The following is a 24,424-nucleotide window of genomic DNA, read 5'->3' as shown; positions in this document are numbered from 1 at the left end:
TCTATCTATCCGTTTGTCTGTCTATCCATCTCTATATCCGTCTGCCTATCTATCTAGCCTATCTATCCGTCTGTCTATCTATCCATCTGTCTATCTATATTTATCTATCTATATCCATCTATCTATCCATCCATCTATCCGTCTATCCATCCATCCATCTATCTATCCGTTTGTCTGTCTATCCATCTCTCTTTATCCGTCTGTCTATCTATCTAGCCTATCTATCCGTCTGTCTATCTATCCATCCATCCATCCATCCATCCATCTATCTATCTATCTATCTATCTATCCGTCTGTCTGTCCGTCCGTCCGTCTGTCTATCAGCATTTTATAACACATTTTAATTGCACAATATTTCCTCTTAATGACACTAATTAAACAATCAAAATATGAGGAGTATGTTATAGTGAGACGAAGAATATACTAAATCAATCTGTCAATAAAGGCAAGGTCCAGCATATAGTTAAATAGGGTTTTTATTGTTTTAAAACAAAAAAAGGCATTAAAACAAAAAGCTCACAGGAAATAAGCATACATTGACTTTATTTATATTATGTTAATATAATATTAATATTTTGTTGGTTCTCCCTTGTTTTTGATTATAGCAGCCATTCTCCAAGGGCATTGACTCACTAAACGTTGCGCACATGAACGTTGTGCACATGTCATGCTTAACTTCTTTCCAATCCTCCTTAAGTTCTTCCCAAAGTTGAGTTTCACTGGAAGACCTGCATGACTTGTCATGATTCAGGTTTATATAATTTCCCAAAGGTTTTCAGTGAGGTCAAAGGACTGAGGAGGCCACTTGAAGACTTCAAAATGCTGAGCATGAACACTCTCATTGTGGGCAACTTTGTTGTATGCGCGGTGTGTTTGGCATTGTTATTATGTTGCAAAACACACATTTTATCTCCAAACAGATCCTCCATACTTGACTCCATTGTGTTCAGCAGGACTCCGAAGTGTTGGTCCATTTTCAAAGTGACAGCAACTTTGTAGATCCCTCCAACACCTTCCGCAGACATGCGTCCCCAATACTATTGCTTCCCTGCCGTGTTTAATGGCACCACGCATGCATTATTTGGTATTAACTGGTATTTTGGTTATGAACTGCACTGAATGATTCACTTTCTGCTGCTGTTCTAGGTAAACAATTATTCAAATTAGTTCAAATTGATTCACTTCATATTACACTTGTTTTAATTGTCAGGAAGAGTCATGGATCTTTCAACTTTTAGTTTGCACACTTTTTTTATTTACACAGATTAAAGGGGAAGAGGGATGATAATCTGCATAAGGAGGAGTTGTAGTTGCGGTTGTGCTTGTTGATCCACAAGTGCTTCAGTTTCAGATCGTTCATGTAGCGTTCAAGCAGCAACTCTTTGTCTCTTCGCTCCCTCTCCTTGATTATTTTCTTCTCCTTCCTTTTCTTGTCCTTCTCCTCCACTAAGGTGAACAGAACAAATGGCACTTTTCTTTTTCTCTTTTTCTGGACGTTCACATTGTGCTGGGTCTCATTCTTGGGACCCTTGGCATCATCCGAATGGCCTTGTATGGCCGTGGAGTCTCCCATTTCACTGGGTTCACCTTCCTCTTCCTTAAATTCCTGGACCTTCTCCACTTCGTCCGCCCACGCTTCCTCCTGCACCTCGCTGTCCTTCTCCAACCAAGAAAACATCTTTCTCGTTTTCATTTCAGCCTCCGACGTTTGGGGGTGTTTAGACTTGAGTAAAGTACTGGCCCGGATGGTCCTCCCTGTGTACTCCACATACTTGCTCTCCTCATCCTCTATGTCCACCAGGCTGAGTTGTGAAAGTGACTCAAACAGGGAAGTGAACGGCTCAGGCTTCCGGCTGGGAGGACGTCTCAGAGCAACAACTTCATGTGCAGGAGTGGGGCTTGGAGGAAGTTGTTTGGGATGACGTACTTGGGATGAAGAGTGTCGGAGGGAAACAACTTCATCGGGACATGGAGGAACCGCCAACAGTTTGGGAGGATCCACTTGAAGCGGAGAACATGGCAGGGATAACACATCCTCAGGTGCTGGAGCTTGTTTCTGAGGATGAATGGGAGGTTTAGTCACTGGCGGGCGGCGGCAGGGGTTTGAAGCGAGCGGCTGGTAGAGCGAGGTGTCCGGAGACACCTGTAACCGTTGGTTGTTTTCCCTCTATTGGCTTTAGGAAGGAACATCTGACTGTAGTAGGCAGAGGTTTGACCTCCACAAGAAGTGGCATTGGCTCTGTGATCTTCCGTTCCTTATGTTTTCTCTCCTTCCTTTTCTTTTCTCTAGCTTCCCTAAGCTCACTTCCTCCATTAACTTTTCCAGACTGTGGACTACCTTGCGGCGTCTCCTCCTGCACTTTCTGTCATTGGCAGTGGTGTCGAAGGCCTCACACTCACACTGCCGCTAATTCTTGCGCTGCACACTGCTGTGCTCTCTGAGGTGTCCCCTCTCTGCGCAAGAAGTGAGCAAAACACTCAATCAGTTCAGTTGTCTAAATACACTGCTAAACAGCGCCATTATGGAGACCGAATGCTGCAATTGAATTCAATGTTTGTCGTCGATATATCTGCAGAAAGTCTCGAAAGTCTTTCGATAAAGTTAATTTTAATTTCAGCATTTACTAAAAAATTATTAAAATCAAAAGTTGTATTTGTTACCATTAGTTAATGCACTGACTGTGACATGAACAAACAATTTACAGTTGTATTATTAATAGGCCTACAGTAGCCTAACAAATGTTTTGCTCATGATTAGTTAATGTTAGTTAATATGAATAATAAACAAATGAACCTTATTGTAAAGTGTTACAATGAAATCAAAGATATAAATTCCTTACAATTTAGAGTTGGACATGGACTTAAAATTTCCTTTCACTAGATGTAGCCTATTTCCCCAAGCTAATAACACTTGCTATGGCATTGGATAAAAACGAATGACATTGTCATACTCAGAATGCGGCTGACATCGAGTTATACTTTTATTATAGTTAAGCAACGTTATGCTAAGTTATGCTGACGCAACTTTTACAGTAGCATGGTAGGATAAATGTTTTTTTTATTATTATTATTTTATTAGTATTAGCTTATATACTTCTGCTGTAGGATAAATGTTGTTTTATTTGTATTATTAGTATTAGCTTACTTCACCTGCTGGCTGCTCGTGTAGTTTGAAGACTCGCGGCGAACTGCTGTAGCGCTAGCGCTGCAAAGGAAACTCCGCCTACCACTCCGCCAAATGCTTCCACCAAAAAACTTTTTATATAATATTTTTGTTGTATTATTACTGTTAGTGGCAATGGTGTATAAGTGTATTTTTATTTATTATAATATTTATAATAATTATTATTATTATTTACATTTATCAGAGGGGGCACGCCACTGATAGTCTGATAGTACAAATAAATTGAGATCCCTGGTTTTAGTTTCATATAAAAAAAGTAGCCTATTGTTTCATTTTTTTCAATCAATTAAAATTTCTACATTAAATCTGTTAAAAAATAATTTATGCACAGTGTTGGGGAAGTTTCTCTAAAAAAAGTAATTAATTACAAGCTACTAATTACATCTTCAACAGTGTAATTAGGTTACTACTAATTACTCTCTCTCAAAATAATTCCATTACTTATTACTAATTATTTTCCCAATCCCATATCAACCTTGAGCAGTTGAACAATGTAAAGCTAGACATGAAACTGCTCTTTTAATTCTTTCAAATAATTAATATAAAATTGCAGAAATTATTCTTGAATTGACCAAAGTATTTAAAGGAAGGTTACATTACATTTTAACATAATTTTGATGATAAAGCTACTATTGTTTTATATAGAATTGTTATGTAGTCTATACAGGAATTACATCGGAAGTAGGTAATTAGAAAGAAAAAAGTAATCCTTTACTTTTTGGAGGAAAAGTAAATAAAAAAACAGTAATTAATTATTAATGCATTAACACTGATTATGCAATTATGATTGCAGTGTAAATCCATTCATGCTCTGTTTGAGCTGCATTTAAGTGTAAATACAAATATGTATTGATTTGATTTGATTGGTAATAGCCATACTTTTTATTCGGATTGAATTTATTGATTAAATGTAAGAATCTGACATAAGAGGACACAGATATGACATAAAAAAAAAAAAAAAAACTGTTCATCTCTGGCTTTATTGCTCAGTGTTATTTCAGGGTTTATATATTCTCTCAACTGAGAGAGCACATCCTGTATTTTATAATGTCGATTTAATATGACCTCTAAACTTTGACTATAGGCACGTTGCATATGAATTGTTCTAGGAATCTCAAATCATATTTTAATTTTTGTGTATTTTGTGCTACTCCATAATGTTCTAGTTGAGGTCATTTGTAGCATAGGCCCCCATCCCCCTCAGTCTTGTCCTGATTGTATTTATTTGTGTTATTGTTTGTAATTTGTTCAGTTGTTCTTATTTTATTACTGACTATTTACCTGACTTTATATTTATTAAAATACTACCGGTAATAATACTCTATTTATCGAGCGATAAATTCAAAGTAGGGTGAATAAAAATGCGCATTATTCCTCGCAGTGGCAGGAACTCATGTTACGCACATTGCGCATGTCGGACACATTTCAGCGTAGCACTGCTAGCGCGAGTAATTCTGGGATGTGTAATGAATAAAAAGTGCTGTCCACTGTGCTGATAATGTGCTGAGTTTGGTGTTAAATATCTATATTCATGAGACCCAGTGATCAAAGGGCTCATTTGAAAATTTGCATAATAATTCGCAGGTATGTTAGAGTTTATTTTGCGTATCTACATATTGTTTATTATGATCAAATACAGCTAGCTAGCATGTTAGCAGGACATGCTTGAGATGCAAATAATGTCAATAAAACGTTAAAATATACGTAGAAACCATTAAATCGATCAAATAAATCAGCGAGTGTGTATATTTAGCGCATTATCGGTTGTGTGTTAGTGTTAGAGAATATAAAGTCCCACTGTACAGCTTGTAAAGAGTGAGATATGAAGCAAACATCATCAGTATGAAACTGTAACGTTAGTCTTCACACTGTGTTTGGTTCGTAAGGTGCTGCTGACTCTGAGAGGAGCTGCTCTTCATCATGTATGCAGTTTACCGTCAGGCTCATCCGCCCACTGCTGTGGAGTTTGCCGTGTACTGCAACTTCATTTCCAGCCAGGAGAAAAACCTGGTGGTGGCAGGGACATCTCAGCTGTATGTCTACAGGATCATTTATGATGTGGAGGTGAGGGTGGAGAGTGTTTAATGTCTCTGCTTTAGAAAAGCTGTCAAATCAAAGATATTTAGACACAGCAACTATAATTTAAGATAGTGGATAAGTGGATGTATGAAGTCAGTTCACATAGGTGTCCGATCAGAGGAACCACAAGTGTGGTGTACACACACACACACACACACACACACACACATAGAAATTCGTTACATTTATATATCGCTTTTCTGGCTTCTCAAAGCGCTTTACATATGGAAGGGGGAATCTCCTCAATGACCACCAAATATATACCCTTATTGTAATATTTAACAATAATACTTTTTTTTTTTTGCTGTATTTATGACAAAATAAATGTAGCTTTGGTGAGCATAAGAGACTAATTTCAAAAACATTTTAAAAAAGCGCAATTATTACGAGTATTTGTTTTTATCATTTTAAACCTGAAGTGTGAGTGTGATTTTACTGTAAAATAAATGCCACTTTGTTCGGTTTTCTTTGATTTTAAAATATATGAGTCATTAATGGAAATATTAATCATTTGTTCTAATTTCATTCTAGAGCACTTCCAAATCAGAAAAGCCATCAGGTAGGTCTTTTAATTTTATTATCCATAATCAAGTATTCTGTAGATTAAGATGGATTTAATTATTATTATTATTATTATTATTATGTTCAATAATAAACCTTGTAGATGGCAAGAGCCGTAAAGAGAAACTGGAGCAGGTGGCGTCTTTCTCTCTCTTTGGAAATGTGATGTCCATGGCCAGTGTTCAGCTCGCGGCCACCAACAGAGACGCCTTGCTTCTGAGCTTCAAAGATGCCAAGGTGTGTTTGACAACATCAAAGCTACTTCCTGCAAAAAAAGAGTTTAAATAATAAGTCAGTCTAATGTTTGCATGTTTTTTTCCCCCTTTCAGCTCTCAATTGTGGAGTATGATCCAGGCACACATGACCTCAAGACTCTGTCACTGCACTATTTTGAGGAACCAGAGTTGAGAGTGTGTATTGCGTTCATGAGCATGTGTTGAACTGCTGTTCTGTGAAGATGTTTTGATTGATCTGTGGTGTATCTCTGGATCACTTTAGGAAGGATTTGTTCAGAATGTGCACATTCCAATGGTGCGAGTGGACCCAGAAAACCGCTGCGCTGTCATGCTGGTGTACGGCACCTGCCTGGTGGTTCTGCCCTTCAGGAGGGACACGCTGACCGACGATCAAGAAGGGATTGTGGGAGAGGGGTACAAACAAATATTTTCTAAATATTTGCACACATTTTAAAATGATTACACTACCATTCAAAAATTAGCGATTTATGTTATTGTATGAATTTGCATGTATTTGATCAAACATTACAGTAATATTGTGAAATATTATAACAATTCCAAATAACCGTTTTCTATTTTAATATATTGTTAATGTCATTTATTCCTGTGATGGCAAAGCTGAATTACTCCAGTCTTTAGTGTCACATGATCCTACAGAAATCATTCTAATATGCTGATTTGCTGCAAAAAGGAACATTTATTTTTAAAAACAGTTGAGCTGCTTAGTAAATTTGTGGAAAACCTGATTTTTTTTCAAGATTCTTTGATGAATAGAAAGTTCAAAACAACTGCATTTATTTGAATTAGAAATCTTTTGTAACATTATAAATGTCTTCACTGTCACTTTTGATCAATTTAATGCATATTGTTTAAATTTTTGATTTTATTTTCAAAAAAGACTGAAAGAACAGTAGTGTATCAGACTCTATTAAAATGAAACGAGTAATTTTTTGCAGCATGATTTCAATGACAATGTTTCTCTTCTTTCAGGCAGAAATCGAGTTTCCTACCCAGTTACATAATTGATGTTCGTGAACTGGATGAGAAGCTCCTAAACATCATCGATATGAAGTTTCTCCATGGTTACTACGAGCCCACACTTCTTATTCTGTTTGAGCCCAATCAGACGTGGCCGGGGTATGACTGTTTATCTGCTTATCAACACTTCATTACATATACATTTCCTGTCTCAATCATATGCAATGAGTCTTTATCATGACACACTTAGGCCTGGTTTCACAGACATGGCTTTGATTAAGCCAGGATAAGGCCTTAGTTCAATTAGGGCATTTAAGTAGCTTTTACAAACATGCCTTAGAATTACTGGGGTGCATCTTGAGACAAAACAATGACACTGACTTTTGTAAAATATGTCAGTGCAAGTTGCTGTCATTTAAAACAGCTCAAACATGCATTTCAGTCAGGGACTAGGCTTAAGCCTTGTCTGTGAAATCCAGGGGTATGAGTTTTATTGAGGCATCTCTCCACATGCTGATAAACAGATGTGTTTGTTGTGGCTAGGCGTGTAGCAGTTCGTCAGGACACGTGCAGTATCGTGGCAATCTCTCTAAACATCATGCAGAAGGTTCATCCAGTCATCTGGTCGCTGAGTAACCTGCCCTTTGACTGCACTCAGGTCATGGCTGTTCCCAAACCCATCGGTAAAATGTCTTCCATATTTGCCTCTACCTGCAAGAGCTTCATGTAGACATTAATCTCTGGTTTTATGGCAGTGATTTTCAACCTTTTTGACTCCCCCACAGTGTCCCTGCGGGTCCTTAAAAAGTCTTAAATTCAGTTGTATCAAATTTAAAGCAATAAAAAGTCTTAAATATCTTAAATGGTTTAAGAAAAGTCTTAATTAGCATTTCAAGAGGTCTTAAATTTGGCAACAGAAAACAGGAATTGAGATCTGGTTTAATGTGATTATTAACCTCCAAAAGGTGATGATTTAATTGAGCACGGCATTTTATAAAACTTTGTTTTTGTCAAAACCTGTATTATTTGAGCTGTAAAGTGTACAGTTCGTCCTTTGTTACAGTTATTTTGGGAAGTTACAGTTATTTGCACCCCTTGTTTTTGTTAATTAATAATAAAATCATTAGAATAATTAATTTTCAGGATTCAAGAAGTTTTAGGACTCTTACCAGTCGTCCTTTATTTACTGGATAAGTATTAGGGATTGTTTTACAAATATTTTAAACTTTATTTCCACCCGATAAAATATTTTAGAACTAATTAGTAAGATATTTATTCATTATAAGATTTTATTAATTGACCTGACTTTTATGGGTCTAGAAATCACACTTTTTAAATTAGCCTTCCTCATATACCCAAGTTTCCCACGACTGTTGGAATTCTGGTTCTTCAAAAGAACACAAACAGTTGTTGATGGGGGGGAATTTAAATAAGACACATCTTGAAATATTTTATATTTTGTCGTATTTGAATTCGTTGTAAGTCATCTTGAGGACCCCTTGGAAGTTTGCTGAGGCCCTAGTGGACCCCGGACCCATGGTTGAGAACCACTGTATTATGGTGACAGTTTGTATTTTATAGAGATTGAGAACAGTTTCCTTACACTTAATGAATACATTTTACTATATCCTATCAGAAAAAGAATATTTAGAGTTCTTTGTGTGTAATGTTTACATTTTTGAGTCTTAATTTAACTTTTAACGTTTCAAAAGCCTGTATTTCAACTATATGAATTTAAACCAATATTCTCTCTAAATGCATTATGAATGATTAATATAATTTAAACATTTAAATGTGACAGCAGGAACATGAAGACCTTCTGATTCAAATGGTCCTGCTTAAATGCTTGAAATTTTGTTGAGTTTTGTAGACTAGACATGTATAAATTAGGCGATTTTTACCAGAAAATGAAGGAACAGCAAGTCAGTGTCCAGTATACATGAAAACTCCAGCATCCCAGCATCCAACCCGTGAAGCTCTTTGCATGATAATGTTGTGTTTTTTCTTCAGGTGGAGTTGTGGTGTTCGCTGTGAATTCCTTGCTGTATCTAAACCAGAGTGTTCCTCCATTTGGAGTGTCACTCAACAGTCAGACCAATGGCACCACAGCTTTCCCCTTGAGTAAGTGCTTCTGAGACTTTTTCATAAAGTCTTTATGATTACTACCGTAATTGATGAGTTTTATTCACTTTGATGTTTCCATTCAATCTTTTTTGCTCTTTAGAGCCACAGGAGGAAGTGAAGATCACACTGGATTGTTCTCAAGCATCCTTCATTACTTCCGATAAGATGGTTATCTCACTAAAAGGAGGAGAAATGTGAGATCTTTTGTTTTTATGACCATAAAACTGGATTGGTGTAAACTGGTCATTTGATTTCGAGTGTTTCTTGACTGAGTGTCTTTTCGTGTGTGCAGTTACGTGTTGACGCTCATCACAGATGGCATGAGGAGCGTGCGGGCGTTCCACTTCGATAAGGCTGCCGCCAGTGTCCTGACCACCTGTGTGAGTGTTTCGATGTGTCAAAGCCACTTAAAACATACTTCACAGTCTTAGAAAACATCAGACTTCAATCCTCTGTGCTTGCTCACAGACACTCACACGCTCCTTCCATCTCTCTCCTCTCAGATGATGACAATGGAGGCCGGTTATCTGTTCTTAGGCTCTCGTCTGGGCAACTCACTGCTGCTCAGGTACACAGAGAAAATTCAGGAAACACTTATAGAAGAGGGCAAAGAGAATGAGGATAAAGAGAAACAGGTGTGTGTGATCCCTTGTGAAGAAAACATCCATTTAGTATACTTTTAAAAGAGTTCTTATTACGGAAATGATATACTTTTATAGAATATACTTCAGTGCAAACTAAATTACACTTAATTGCATGTTAATTGTTAATTGAACTAGATTTGACTGGTCATCTGATGCTATTTGCAAGCAAATGAAAATGTATTATAATATATGTAAATTCATAATTAGTTCTATTGTCTTTTTGAGTCTGCTGAATGTACTGGAAAGCAGTTATGGGAAACCAAAATATACTTTAATATCTTGAATTGTATTAATATATTTGTAATGATAATGTTGCAATTTACTACATTTAAAGACTATTAACTTTTTATTGAATTTTACACTACAGTTAAAACTATAATCAAGCTCTTTACATGTGCTTTAGTATGTTAGTCAACACATCAAAATAAGTGTACTTTAAAGCATGACAAAAGATTAGGACAATGATTTAAAATGTACCTTAAAACAAAACTTTAAATTTTACATTATTCGAAAGTGCACTTTGTAAAAGTGTACTTAAATGTAGTCACATAGTCATGAAACAGTCATGAAATTGATCTCTCTTTAAGGACACTTGTGGCCTTTTATTTCATTAATATCTGCAATTATATATAAAAAAAAGATTATGTTGTAGTGTATTTAGAAGTACACTAAAAGTGCACGTTCTGGAATGAACGCACATATGCTGCAGCAGTAAGTTGTCCATCACTGCAGTTGTTTTTTATACACTTCTGGTTTTGCCAGTCACATAAACTGTTAAGATTTGACCAAAATGATCAAATATCTTGTTAAAAATAAGATTTAGCCACTCTTTTTCTAATGCTGAGATCCAGCCAAATGATAGTTTTGTCATTCACAATACATTTTCATGAAATGTCCCTTTTAAACATAAAATCTTTTGTAAAAAGAAACCTGAAGCTTCATCCCTTATATTAAATGCCTCTATCTTCCAGGAAGAGCCTCCAAATAAAAAGAAGCGTGTGGATTCCACGACTAACTGGGCAGGTAGTGTAATTAATCGCAGTGTTTTACATGAACAGATATTTGTGTTAGTGTGTTTTGGATATATGTGTGTGAGTTGCTGTGTTCAGGTAAGGGGAATCTACCTGATGAGCTGGATGAAATTGAGGTGTACGGGAGTGAGGCTCAGTCAGGCACTCAGTTGGCTACATACTCATTTGAGGTGAGGTCCTATCTAATCTGATCTCTATAACACATTTCATTTACAATTTTAGGGACTGTGAATACAACGTATGTACATTTCAAATGTTGTTGCCTGTACGAAATGATGTATTGAACTTGATTTGACGGGCCATCTGATGCTTATGTCCAGGTTTGTGACAGCATACTGAACATTGGACCCTGTGCCAGTGCCTCCATGGGAGAACCGGCCTTCCTGTCTGAAGAGGTACCTTTTATTTTCTCTATAGAGTACTGCAGTGATGATGTATTTTTGTAAGCTAACCCTCGAAAGTTCACATCACCCTGGTTCCCTTGACTAAAATCTGTTAGGATTTTTCCATTGTTGTTTGGATTATTACAGAAAATAAAGCTCTGTGACCAACAAAAGTTTATGATAATCATCATGATAATCTTCACAAATGAACACAACTTTTATGAATTTTGAAGCCTAAATCCAATCACCAGAAGTAAAAAGCTGAATGAAGGTGAAAATTACAGACACTAAACAAACTATACCATGGTTGCATGACTTCAACGTCACCATTAAAGTATTAGTTCACCCAAAAATAAAGTTCTGTCATGAATTACTCACCCTCATGTCGTTCCAAACACGTAAGTCTTTCGTTCATCTTGAAGAAATTTTTGATGAAATCTGAGAGCTTTCTGTGCCTCCATTGACAGCTATACAACTGAAAATGTGACGCTTCATAAAAGTTCATAAAGAGATCATAAAACTAATCCAAATGAATTGAGCGGTTTAGTTTTCTGAAGAGACACAATCTGTTTTTTCTAACAAGATCTGGCAGTTCCATTTAACGGTTGGGTTGGGAAAAAATATTGGTTTTCTGATTAATTGTAATACAATGTCAATTCTTCCATCAGTTTCAAACTAACCCAGAGCCGGATCTGGAGGTGGTGGTGTGCTCAGGATACGGCAAGAATGGAGCTCTTTCTGTACTGCAGGTATGGTTATTACTGCAGACACTGCCACCTGTGTACTCCTGGTCCTGTAATCATGGATGGCAATTGCATGTTCTGCATGTTAAAGCAGAAATGCACAGCACTCTGTCCTGCGGCGGTGAGGCTCGTCTGCCGCAGGTTTGTGCGGGTGCTACAGTGACGTCTGGGCTTTACCAGGGCTGCCTCAGAGATGGTTGGAGAGGCCTTTAAAACACCCGAGATACAGCAGAGGCACACTGCTGATGCACTGCTCATGCATTTCACACAGGATGCATGAAACTAGTGTTATTTGTCAAGTGTTAAGTGCAAATGCGTTCATTATGAAGCCCCATTTACACCTGGTATTAACATGCATCTCAGGTGTTTTGATCTCAGATGTGTCTTAAAAAACGACTTTGACGAAGAAATATAAGATAGTTTTGGTCTCCTACATAATTCCCATAATTCTATTTGTTATATAGTTTTACTAATTTTACTATTAATCTAAAATGTGGAAAACGGTAATAAAGAATGAAAAGGTGTGTCCCTTCCTTCAAAATCTGATGGCAAGTCTCAGGAGATGCATATGAAACTCATATGGAGACCAGATTTGAATGGCGATCAAGTTTTTTTTATTTTGTTTTATATGCCTATGCGATGTTTTTAAATGCTTAAGACAAACCATGTGAAAATCAAGAGTCAACACCATTGCTGAGTTTTTTCCAATATTAACGTGGATCCTAAAGTTCTTGCCTGATCATAACTCCTCTTTTTCCTGTGATATTTTGACCTTTTCTCTTTTGTAATGTCTCTGTCTTTCTACAGTCTTTCTTCAAATCTCCCTCTTGCTCACTCTCTCTCTTCCATCATAAGTGTATACGCCCCCTACTGATGATTGGCTAAAATTGTGTGTTGTGGTGCTCGGTCCGATCCACTTTCAACAGCGTTTCTCAGAAATCGCTTACTGCACCTTTAATAATACATTTCTCAGAAACAAGGCTTCTTATCTTATGCCATTTTGCATTTCAATTAAATGTCTTGATTTAAGAGTGTTTATATATTCGTTCTGCAAAACCACAGAAATACGGAGTAAAAAAAGCACTTTTTGCAGTGTTGGCATTATAGGCCTCACATACTGTATATGTTGACAATATATTGGCCACTGGTATTTGAAAAGTACATGTATGTCAACCATTATTACATTATTATATTAAACTTGTGATATATTTTGCTGGTTTATAGAAAAGCATCAGACCGCAGGTGGTCACAACGTTTGAACTTCCTGGATGCCATGACATGTGGACAGTCATATACTGTGAGGAGAAACCTGAAAAGGTGATTTGTTGCAGCCACCTTTCACTTTTCTTATGTCTTCTATTTGATAAATCACAAATAGTATTCTTGTTAAGCGTTTTTACTTGAACTGCTTTGCTATATGTCTGCAGTCTCCAGCAGAGGGCGATAGTGAGGGTCCTGAGGAGGAGAAGCAGGAGCCCACAGTGGAGGATGACAAGAACAAACACGGCTTCCTCATCCTCAGTAGAGAAGACTCTACTATGGTATTCACAGGCTATATTCTGTATAACATACTACCATATTACTTTTACTGTGTTGACTGTATGCAGTATATATTTTGCACATCCACTGTATGGGCATAGAATAGAGCGCACTGCAGTATTGTAATACACTTGACTTGACCTTCCATTTAATGTACTGCCACAATTTTTAACCTCTTATTAACTCATTTTTTTTATTAGACTGCCAAGAGTTATTTGCAATCTATTATACTAAGCGGTATGCTAGTATGTCATTCCAGGCTGACAGATATTCCCATCACTGCTATCTCATATGAGCTTCATGCTCACTGGATACGTTTCAACCAATCATAATGCTTGCAGTCACTTGCCCATGAAATCTCGCCGTAATTTTGCTAATGTGACCTCAGCTTTACAGTGTTTCATTGCTCTTGCTGTGTGTGTTTCAGATCCTGCAGACTGGTCAGGAGATTATGGAGCTGGACACTAGTGGTTTCGCCACACAGGGTCCCACTGTGTATGCAGGCAACATCGGAGACAATAAATACATCATCCAGGTGTCTCCTATGGGCATCAGACTGCTAGAGGGAGGTAAGTGAGCACATCATCAGTGTATTTTTTTAACTATGATCATATGATGGATGACCTGAATTTCATCTGGTCTCTGTTTCTTCTTGCACTCAGTGACACAGCTCCACTTTATACCTGTGGACCTGGGCTCTCCCATAGTGCACTGCTCTGTGGCCGATCCTTACGTGGTCATCATGACAGCAGAGGGAGTGGTCACCATGTTTGTGTTGAAGAGTGACTCGTACATGGGGAAGAGCCACCGCCTGGCACTGCAGAAACCACAAATCCACACGGTCAGTCCATGCACATATCTCAGCATTCAAAAGTTTGGGGTCACTAAGACTTTTTAAAATACTTTTGAAAGAAGTCTCTATTGCTCACCAAAGTTGCATTTATTTGATCAAAAATATAGTTAAAAAAGAAATATTGTGAAGTATTATTACAATTTAAAATACGTTCTGTCTTTCTATTTAAATATATTTTAAAATGTGATGACAAAGCTGAATTTTTAGCATCATTACTCCAGTCAGTGTCACATGATCCTTCAAAAATCATTCTAAGATGATTTGCTTCTCAAGAAACAATTTTTATTATTATCAGTGTTGAAAACAGTTGTGCTGCTTAATAATTTTGTGAAAACTGATATTTTTTTCAGGATTCTTTAATGAATAAGAAAGTAAAAAAAAAAAAAAAAAAATTTGAAATAGAATTTTTTGTTACATTATAATTGCCTTTACCATCACTTTTGATCCAATTAGTTCATATTTGCTGAAAAAAACCCCAAACTTTTGAACAGTAGTGTATTTTATGCTGAACTCATGAAATGTATTTTCTGAAAAACTGTATTTTACCTTTAAATCTAAAGCAAATAAAGAAAATGATTCCTATGTTTAGGACCGAAGTTTAAAATTATTATTTTTTTTTTTCTTTCATGACAAACACATTTTCTTTCTTTCACATTTTTTTTCTTGCTTTTATTTGGTTCAAATAGTAGCAAATGGTAACATAGTATAAATAATATATATGCATATACACGTATACATATATAAACGCACAATAATACAAATAAAAAAACTTTTTTTTTGTAATTGCCATTAATCTCATTAGATTCTCTTTACTGAAATACAGTAATGTACTGAAATACATTAAATGTTGAATATTTTTTAAAGTGTTCTCAATACGACCGATTCTAATTTTTTCTCAGCAATCACGTGTTATAACATTATGTGCATACCGTGACGTCAGTGGCATGTTTACCACTGAGAACAAGGCCAACTTCCTGGCCAAAGAGGAAGCTCCCATCAGAACCCAATCAGAGACAGAGACCATTATCCAGGACATCAGGTATCCACTCACTCATTTTTTTAAATGCTATTATTTCCAGTCTTTTGAATTTTGTCTATAATTATTCATTTTCTTTCCCTCATGTTCTGTGCCAGTAATGCATTGGATGATGAGGAGGAGATGCTGTATGGGGAGTCGCACCCTCTGACCAGCCCTAGTAAAGAAGAGTCCAACCGCGGCTCTGCAGGAGGGAACTCGTCTCAGACAGGAAGAGAGGGCGGCCAGAACAGACTGGAGCCGTCACACTGGTGCCTGCTGGTCAGAGAGAACGGAGTCATGGAGGTGACGAACATACTCACTGATTTACAGAGATTTCCTTGAAAGAGCTGTGTGAATTTAAGTTGGATTTGTGGTGAAAAGAATGTTTTGTAATTCTTTTAAAAATAAGTTTAAAAATACATATTTTTAAATATAATTCTTTACTTTTTAAATATTTTATTATTTCATATTAAATTTTAAAATGTCCCTTTTTATGACTCTAAAATCCATATAATTTACCCAAAAATACAAAGATGAAAAGTTTATCTTCCTTTATGGTTGCTTAGTATGATACATCAATGACACTAAATTAGTGATTAGAGGCTATTTCATGGTATAAGCTCTCATATATAGCACATGTAAAACATAAAATTTGTGTTTTATTCTTATTATCGGTTGTTAAAATTCTTTTGTCGTTTCTTAATCAGATCTACCAGATTCCCGACTGGCGCTTGGTTTTCCTAGTGAAAAATTTCCCTGTTGGTCAACGTGTTTTGGTTGACAGCTCTGCTAGCCAATCGGCTACGCAAGGGGAGCTCAAAAAGGAGGAAGTGACGAGGCAGGGAGACATCCCATTGGTCAAAGAAGTTTCTCTTGTGTCGTTAGGCTACAACCACAGCCGTCCTTACCTGCTGGTAAGTTTATCACAGAAACCTGCTCTTCTGGATGAGATGAAGTTTACGGTTTTAATTTGACTGAATTTGTCAATCATATCTTGACAGGCACATGTTGATCAAGAGCTTCTGATCTATGAGGCCTTTCCATACGACCAGCAGCAAGCTCAGAGCAACCTGAAAGTGCGCTTTAAGAAGGTACAAGCTAACACTAAATACTCTCCTCTGGACATTTACTCTAATGATGCTTGAACGATGAAGAGTGATGGCTTTGTTTTCTTCCTGTCAGATGCCTCATAACATTAACTTCAGAGAGAAGAAGTCCAAAATTAGAAAGGACAAGAAACCTGAGGGTCAGGGAGAGGAGACTCTGGTGGTCAAGGGTCGTGTGGCCAGATTCAGATACTTCCAGGACATCTCAGGATACGCAGGGGTACGTCTGTCTGTGACTTGGTTTAAAAACTGTATATTTCTGGTCATTTTCTTTTTTTATCGGTGCCTTTACTTTGTGTTAAATTCTAAATGTATATAAGGTAATTAAGTTTATTTTTGTATTCTTTTCATACTATTGTAGTCTTTTTTTATCCGTTTTTTTTTTTTTTTTTTACATTTCTTTTAGTTTTAATTAATTCTTGTTTCAGTTTTAGTAATTTGAGTTCTTAGTACTTTAGTACTTAGTTGGCAAGGAAAAATATCTAATATTTCTATATTTCTATTTTATTTCAGCTTAATTTCAATTACCCAAATTTATTTTCAATAGTTTTTGTTAACAATAACAAAACTGCTGGCAAGTTATCAGAGCTGGCATACAATACATTGGCACCGATTTGAACAGTTTATCCAATTTTTTTCTTCCTAATGCCAAGCTTAAATTTGTTAAATAAGCACTACATATGGGTTGGCGCTGTTTTTCAGGTGTTTATCTGCGGGCCGTCTCCTCACTGGATGTTGGTGACCTCTCGTGGGGCAATGCGGCTCCACCCCATGACAATAGATGGCGCTATTGAGTCCTTCTCTCCCTTTCACAATATCAATTGCCCCAAAGGATTCCTTTACTTCAACAAACAGGTACAAACAAGTTCTTAAATGTACATTAGCGTTTGGTATTGGATGTTAAATGACTTAAATGACTGTGTTATTATAATAAATAATATAATGTGTGTTTAATATTATATTAAAAGTGTTATTCACCCTTCAATGCATCAGGATATCTTGGGAAGATGATCTTGACGGGTTAATGTGTAACTGAAGTGCATTTGCCTCTTTAGGGCGAGCTGAGGATTAGTGTGTTACCCACTTACCTCTCATACGATGCTCCCTGGCCTGTCCGCAAGATTCCACTCAGGTGTACCGTCCACTATGTGTCGTACCACATGGAATCCAAGGTAATACAAATGCTGTGGGATCTAGATAAGGAGTTCACTGAATGTAGTCATAATTTAGCATCATTTTTAAACGTATAAATTTAAACTATGTATGACCCGTAAAGGGACAGTTCACCCGCAAATCAAAATTCTGTCATCATGTTCTAACACTCATGTTTTTCCAAACCTGTTTGACTTTCTTTCTTCGCTGGAACATAAAACAAAATATTTTGGTAGCCGAACACTTTTGGTGACCATTGACTTCTTCCGTTGTATTGGCAAAAATACATTGGAAGTCAATAGGAACAGAAACCATTTGGTTACCAACATTCTTCAAAATATCTTCTTTTGTGTTCCGCAGAAAAAAGAAAGACACAGTCAAATTTATCGCCGCTCTGCGAAATTTTTGCCATGCGAAATCCAGTAATTTCAACAAAATTCGCATTAGGGTGAAAAAGTTAGAATATTTCACTCGTGTTCCAGTTAGTCGCACAAAAAAGGCTGTTTACACCAACAGAAAGTTGTTTTGTTTGAAAGTTATTTCTGTGTGGTCGGTGCTTCAGGCATCGCTACTCTGTTGGCAATGGACAGTGACCGCAAAATTTCGCTATTGTGATTGCATCTTTAGAATTAGGCTGGCTGTTTTTGCTGCTGTACCTTTAAGATTTCATATGTAAATGAGATCTGTTATGATTGCTCTTTGCATAAATAACAATAGTGTTCAGCATTAAATGAGTGTTGCTATGTAAATGTGTGCAGTCATGTGTTCATACGTGGTCCATTGTGTGTGTTTCAGGTATATGCTGTGTGCAGCAGTGTTAAAGATCAGTGCACTCGTATTCCCAGAATGACTGGAGAAGAGAAGGAGTTTGAGACCATTGAAAGAGGTGTGACACTTTGTTTGGATGTGTACATGGAGAAAGTGAAAGTGTCTGATTTGATGGGGTATTAATAGTTTAATTGTTCTCTCAGATGAGCGGTACATCAGCCCTCAGCAGGACAAATTCTCCATTCAGCTTATCTCTCCGGTCAGCTGGGAGGCCATCCCAAACACACGGTGAGAACCACCTTCATGTTTCACTTAAAGGGATAGTTAAATTCTGTCAGCATTTACTCACCCTCATGTCATTCCAAACTCATAAGAGTTTTGTTCATCTTCGAAACACAAATGGAGATATTTTTAATGAAACTTGAGAGATTTCTGTCCCTTCATTGAAAGTCCAGGTAAACACAACTTTCAAGCTTCAAAAAGTTCATAAAAATCATATAAGTAATCCATGTGAATAGTGGTTTCATTCAAGTCTTCTAAAGAGACACGATCACTTTATATGATGAACAACAGATTTAATTTAGGCTTTTATTCACATTTAAACATTGATCAACACAAAGCGCACATCAATATGGTAAACGGAAGCTCAAACCTCATTGGTTTTCATATGTCAAGCAAGTACAATTGAGCTTCAGTTTACTATATTTGATGTGTCTTTATGATGCATAAAGTTTTGTTTGCATTAACTTTCTTTAGAGGGACAGAAAAGTAAATTTTTATTTTAAATTAACTTAATGGTTTGGAATGACATGAGGGTGAGTAAATGATGACTATCACGAAAAATAAACAGAACAGTCTGTATGATATTGTTGAACTGTCTTCGTCAGCATTGACCTGGAGGAGTGGGAGCATGTGACGTGCATGAAGACAGTGGCTCTGAAGAGTCAGGAGACCGTATCAGGGCTGAAGGGATACGTGGCCGTGGGCACGTGCCTCCTGCAGGGAGAGGAGGTCACCTGTAGGGGCAGAGTGAGTCTTCACTTACATACATCTGTAAACACTCCTGACAGGTGCAGTAAGTAGTAGTGCATTAAAGGGATAGTTCACCCAAAAATGTAAATTAGCCCATGACTTCAAAACAGAAACGGCCATTCACTGCCATAATAAAGCTTGGAAGAGCCAGGAATTTTTTTTTATATAACTCTGATTGTATTCATCTGAAAGAAGAATGTCATATACACCTAGGGTGACTTGAGGGTGAGGAAATCATGGGCTAATTAAAATCTTTGGGTGGACTATCCCTTTAATGAAATGGAAGTACATTCATATATATATATATCATATCTATATATATATATATAGTGAGAGTGAGTAATATTGCTTTTCATGTGATCATGTGATCTCAAAATTGGGGAAAAAATTTAATATATTTAATATTACAATAATAATAAATCGCAACGGCTGTGATTTAATTCCATAAATATTTGCGATGCCTGTTTCAGAGTGAAGCGCAGTACTGCGTTCATTTATACACAAGCAGTAAATGCTGCTCCACACAAACTCCATCCGAGTTTGAGTCGCTTTAACGTGCAACTGTGAACGCGACATGAGCCAATCATCTTTCCATAATTGTAATGTAAACGCTTATAAACAAAAGAGAAATCTGTGCTTTAAACAGCTTAAAAGTTAAAACAGCTGATATCTTAGTATTGTAATTTTACAGTTCTCTTTTTTTATTGTACTGAAAAATAAAAATATTAGTTTTTCCTAAATACTTCATTTTACAGTGCAATATTGCAACCGTAATATTTCTTATTTTGTTTAATATTTAATAATAATTATTTATAATAATATTTATTATGATATATAATTATAAAATTGTGCAGCCCTGCAAACAAGCACAGCAAACGTAGAGTTTTTTCCCCCCCAGAAAATTGCCATTTTTATCAGAAAAAATTCAATTAAATGTTTTGTTCAAATCATGCAGCCCCTGCTTCCGTAAATCCTTTTCATCAAACTTCTGACCTGGGTTCATTCCGTCTGACAGATCCTGATTGTGGATGTGATTGAGGTCGTGCCAGAGCCTGGTCAGCCCCTCACCAAGAATAAGTTTAAAGTGCTGTATGAGAAGGAGCAGAAGGGACCTGTTACAGCTCTCTGTCACTGCAGTGGATACCTGGTGTCTGCCATCGGACAGAAGGTACCACACACGTTCACATGTGCTGCATCACATCAAATAGAATGCCATTTCTGTTCATTCTGTATGATGGAGTTGTGTGTGTGTGTGTGTGCAGATCTTCTTATGGAGCCTGAGGGATAATGACCTGACTGGCATGGCCTTCATCGACACGCAGCTCTACATCCATCAGATGCACAGCATCAAGAACTTCATCCTCGCTGCTGATGTCATGAAGAGCGTCTCTCTGCTGCGCTACCAGGAAGAGAGCAAGACGCTCTCGCTCGTCAGCAGGGTAACCTATCATGAGTTTGCTGTCAAATATCAGTCAATTCCTTTTTTGATTTAGTTGGATTTAAAGGGATAGTTCACCCAAAAACGAACATGCTGTCATTTACTAGTTTCAAACACATACGTTTCTTTTGTGGAATACAAAGTAAGTTTAACAGAATGTTCACGCTGTTACTTTTCATACAATCAAAATTAATGAGGATGAAAGCAGTCAAACAAAATAGCACTGTAAATTTGATCATAAAAGTCCAGAAATACACTTTAGCATACTTTTAAAAAGAGTACTCATTAAGGAAACAATATCCTTAAAAAGAATATACTTAATTGTGACCGTAGCATGTTTTCACACACTTATTTGCATGTTATTTACAATATAATGAAAATGTATTATAGTTTACATTTAGATTTTAATAGTTAGCTGAACTTTACAGTGCTTTTTTTACCGACATTTATATGTAATTTCAAAATTATTTCTATTGTCTTTGACATATGGTTATAGTATACTGCCGAATGTACTGACAGTTACTTAACTAAAACTAAAATATACTTTAATGTTATTTCTATTGAAACTTGTGTCATTTATTTAAATATATATTTAGAAAGGCCATCATTTTATCATTGAAAATATGCCAATTTCATTATCATGTTATCTGTAAGTCAGTTTTTTTTAAATGCACTTTTAAGATTTGAAGTACACTACAAGTGCACATTCAGTCCAGTTAAGCACACTTCTTATAAGGGTCCTCACTTGAGGAACCAGCCAGACGGAGTCAATTGAACGCAAAGATGTCACCAGCTTTATGCAGCTTATAGTGACAAATTGATAAATACTTAGATGTGTACAGGTCTGATTGACCCATGTTTCTTTTTGTTTCATCATAGGATGCAAAGCCCCTGGAAGTTTATAGCATTGAATTTATGGTGGACAATAACCAGCTTGGTTTTCTAGGTAAGTGACTTACCATCTTATTCTGTTTTATGTTTAAACACTCTTGTAAACGTCACTCATTTGATCTCTTAAACCCTTTCTTAGTTTCAGACAGAGACAAAAACCTGTTGGTCTACATGTACCTGCCTGAAGGTGAGTCATTTATTTCATCCTTTCTGCAATACTTTTAGACTCTGCTCTTTCCCAGTGTACCACATCAAACACATGTCCTTCATTGTTCCATCTTTAGCCAAAGAGAGTTTCGGGGGCATGCGTTTGCTGCGACGAGCAGACTTTAACGTGGGCGCTCACGTGAACGCCTTATGGAGGATGCCATGCCGCGGAACTCTGGACACGGCCAGCAAAAAAGCGCTCACCTGGGATAACAAACACATCACCTGGTTCGGTGGGTCTCTTCATCTGCTTCTCTTGAGGCTTTTGAACACCTTCGCACCCTTGTAACCAACATTCATGAAACATGATCATTGAGCCATCATTATTTTATAATTCCCAAACTAGTTAAACCAGTTCATTAGAAACCTAACTGTGATTCTGTGTCTGTGCAGCTACATTGGACGGTGGCGTTGGGATGCTTCTGCCAATGCAGGAGAAGACGTACCGCAGACTGCTGATGTTGCAGAACGCCCTCACCACCATGCTGCCACATCATGCTGGGCTCAACCCAAAGGCTTTCAGGTACTGATTCTTCTCATTAGTCCTGAGAGACGCGAATCAGCGAAACCCCACAACGTTCCAGCTTATCGTCACATTACACCACTTCTTGGGATTCAACGCTTTTGACCAATGAATTTCCATGAACTTTTTAGGAATTGCTTTTAGAGATTGGAGTAGATTTCCAATTGCATCTCAGGGAATTTGTTTGCATCTCTGGAATTGTCTTTGGAACAGATTTAAACAATTAATATTAATTAATACTTAACATTTTACAAATGAGACCCTCAATGGACAGATGTGTGAGCAAATTTTACTCTACGTGAGCATTTCATAAAAAGCCAATAAATATTTTAGGGCAGAGCATAACTAAAAAGTTATATTCAGTAAAAGACATTTCCAGGCCACATTTGACATTTCTGTTGCATATTTCTCAGCATTTCCTACTGTGTATTGCTGCAGGATGCTGCACTATGATCGGCGGACGTTGCAGAACGCTGTGAAGAACATTCTGGACGGAGAGCTGCTGAATAAGTACCTGTACCTCAGCACCATGGAGCGAAGCGAACTGGCCAAGAAGATCGGCACAACGTCAGACATTGTGAGTACTGAACTCCAAGACACTTCCTGTCACACTTTACCTCAGTGAGCAGTGAATGATACACCCTCAGTGCAGGGCAGAGGAGAAGACAATTATGAACAAGTGATGGAAATATATTGAATAATCATTGTATATAATTAAGCAGTACTTGCAATTGTGCTGGAACCTAGCGCTTTCTTTTTTTATATAAAAAAAAACAAGAACTTGATATAAATGAACCTGAAAATAGTTCCTAAAGAAGCCAAAGCACTCAGCTGAACCTTGCCAAAAAACAAACAACGGTCACATACTGTTACAAACACTAATGCTGTCTTCATTTGCCATCAGAACTGTCCTACTTTCCACTTCTGAAATCGGAATTGAGTTTGTCCCGTTCAAGTGTTTTGTTGTTGGAAAGAATAGGAATCATGGAGTGCAAGGTTCATTCTTGCCTGTTTCTTGGGGAAATTTAATTAGTCAAAATGTATAGAAAATGTGTAGTTAATATCCAATGGATGTTGGATATAAATATAGCATCCCATTCATTGGCAAACATATAAACATTACTCACGCTGATGAATACATTCTAGATAGCTTGCTGATGATTCTGGAAATCCAGTCAAATAAATGCAATTTTCACTATTAGAAATGCATACAGTATGCATCTAATTTTGTTCTTATATTGAATTTTTGTTTTCGATTTTTATAATTATAACATTTAGTAATTTTTGTTCCCTCCCCCTTTTTTTTTTTTTTTTTAAGACTATATAGTGTCTATTTATTATTTTCTTTTATTTAACGCGTAAAAAAAAGAAAAAAAAGTTTAACCATAAAAACTGGCCCTCAAACTTGGAAATTCAAGTATTAAAATCTGTTTCCATATTTGCAGTAATTCCGGTTGCATATGAAAGGCAGCATTAAATATCAGCATCACTGAATGCCACTCGGCCAATCAAATGAGAGAAGTAGACCCGTTGTTTAATGTTCGGATACTACAGTAATGACAGCAATAATCTCCACATGCTTCCTTCCTTCCTGTTCATGAGCTTTTCTGCTCTCTCTTTGTTTCAGATCTTGGATGATCTTCTGGAGATTGAGAGAGTAACTGCTCACTTCTGAAGAGCTTCTGCTCTCACTCTCAATGTATTTCGTCACCTGAAGATTCCCTTTCTGCCCGCCGTTTTATATTTCAGTGTTTTGATAGAAAATCAGAAAACTCAAATTTGTCATACTGTTGTTGTTTTTTGTTGAGTGAAAGAATGAAATGCAGTAAATGGTATTGTATTTCATAGAATATTTTGTAAGTAAAAACCAAAAGAAAATGAACATACTTTGCATCTTGACATTCAGAACAGACAAACATGCGGATACTCCAGTG

The 24,424-nt window shown here is 36.8% G+C and overlaps 2 protein-coding genes across 2 annotated transcripts; one reads left to right on the top strand and one right to left on the bottom strand.

Moving 5' to 3' along the window:
• Positions 1-460: 460 nt before the first annotated feature.
• Positions 461-3,180, bottom strand: LOC309511659 (uncharacterized protein). Its single transcript, XM_082186887.1, has 3 exons — positions 3,151-3,180; positions 2,421-2,454; positions 461-1,923 (listed from the first exon to the last, which is right to left on the bottom strand). The coding sequence occupies exon 3, from the start codon at positions 1,691-1,693 to the stop codon at positions 1,253-1,255; it is 441 nt and encodes a 146-aa protein (XP_082043013.1). The 5' UTR covers positions 1,694-1,923; positions 2,421-2,454; positions 3,151-3,180; the 3' UTR covers positions 461-1,252.
• A 1,445-nt stretch (positions 3,181-4,625) lies between these two features.
• Positions 4,626-24,372, top strand: cpsf1 (cleavage and polyadenylation specific factor 1). The gene is made up of 38 exons (XM_082186123.1): positions 4,626-4,768; positions 5,071-5,248; positions 5,795-5,822; positions 5,928-6,061; positions 6,154-6,234; positions 6,323-6,474; positions 7,051-7,197; positions 7,582-7,721; positions 9,049-9,159; positions 9,263-9,356; positions 9,455-9,542; positions 9,666-9,797; positions 10,778-10,829; positions 10,916-11,007; positions 11,158-11,232; positions 11,889-11,969; positions 13,188-13,280; positions 13,391-13,504; positions 13,930-14,071; positions 14,165-14,343; positions 15,255-15,394; positions 15,490-15,676; positions 16,081-16,287; positions 16,375-16,464; positions 16,556-16,699; positions 17,182-17,334; positions 17,535-17,651; positions 18,427-18,517; positions 18,603-18,687; positions 19,287-19,428; positions 20,447-20,599; positions 20,694-20,870; positions 21,749-21,815; positions 21,900-21,947; positions 22,045-22,200; positions 22,361-22,490; positions 22,929-23,067; positions 24,118-24,372. Exons 2-38 carry the CDS (start codon positions 5,105-5,107, stop codon positions 24,163-24,165), a joined length of 4,353 nt encoding a protein of 1,450 aa, XP_082042249.1. The 5' UTR covers positions 4,626-4,768; positions 5,071-5,104; the 3' UTR covers positions 24,166-24,372.
• The last annotated feature ends 52 nt before the right edge of the window (positions 24,373-24,424 follow it).

Source organism: Leuciscus leuciscus (assembly GCF_965113295.1).
Source record: "Leuciscus leuciscus genome assembly, chromosome: 12".
In the NCBI taxonomy this organism is placed as follows: domain Eukaryota; kingdom Metazoa; phylum Chordata; class Actinopteri; order Cypriniformes; family Leuciscidae; genus Leuciscus; species Leuciscus leuciscus.
Note: the sequence above shows the minus strand (reverse complement) of the source record. Positions and strands in the feature narration are given on the sequence as shown.

What these genes read in the sequence shown, in the direction of transcription:
- LOC309511659 (XM_082186887.1), bottom strand. Translation starts at nt 1,693, where the DNA reads ATGAAAACGAGAAAGATGTTTTCTTGGTTGGAGAAGGACAGCGAGGTG.
- cpsf1 (XM_082186123.1), top strand. Translation starts at nt 5,105, where the DNA reads ATGTATGCAGTTTACCGTCAGGCTCATCCGCCCACTGCTGTGGAGTTT. An exon ending in CGGCCTTCCTGTCTGAAGAG is followed by an intron (nt 11,233 to 11,888) that starts GTACCTTTTATT and finishes TTCTTCCATCAG; the next exon opens with TTTCAAACTAACCCAGAGCC. An exon ending in ACCATTATCCAGGACATCAG is followed by an intron (nt 15,395 to 15,489) that starts GTATCCACTCAC and finishes GTTCTGTGCCAG; the next exon opens with TAATGCATTGGATGATGAGG.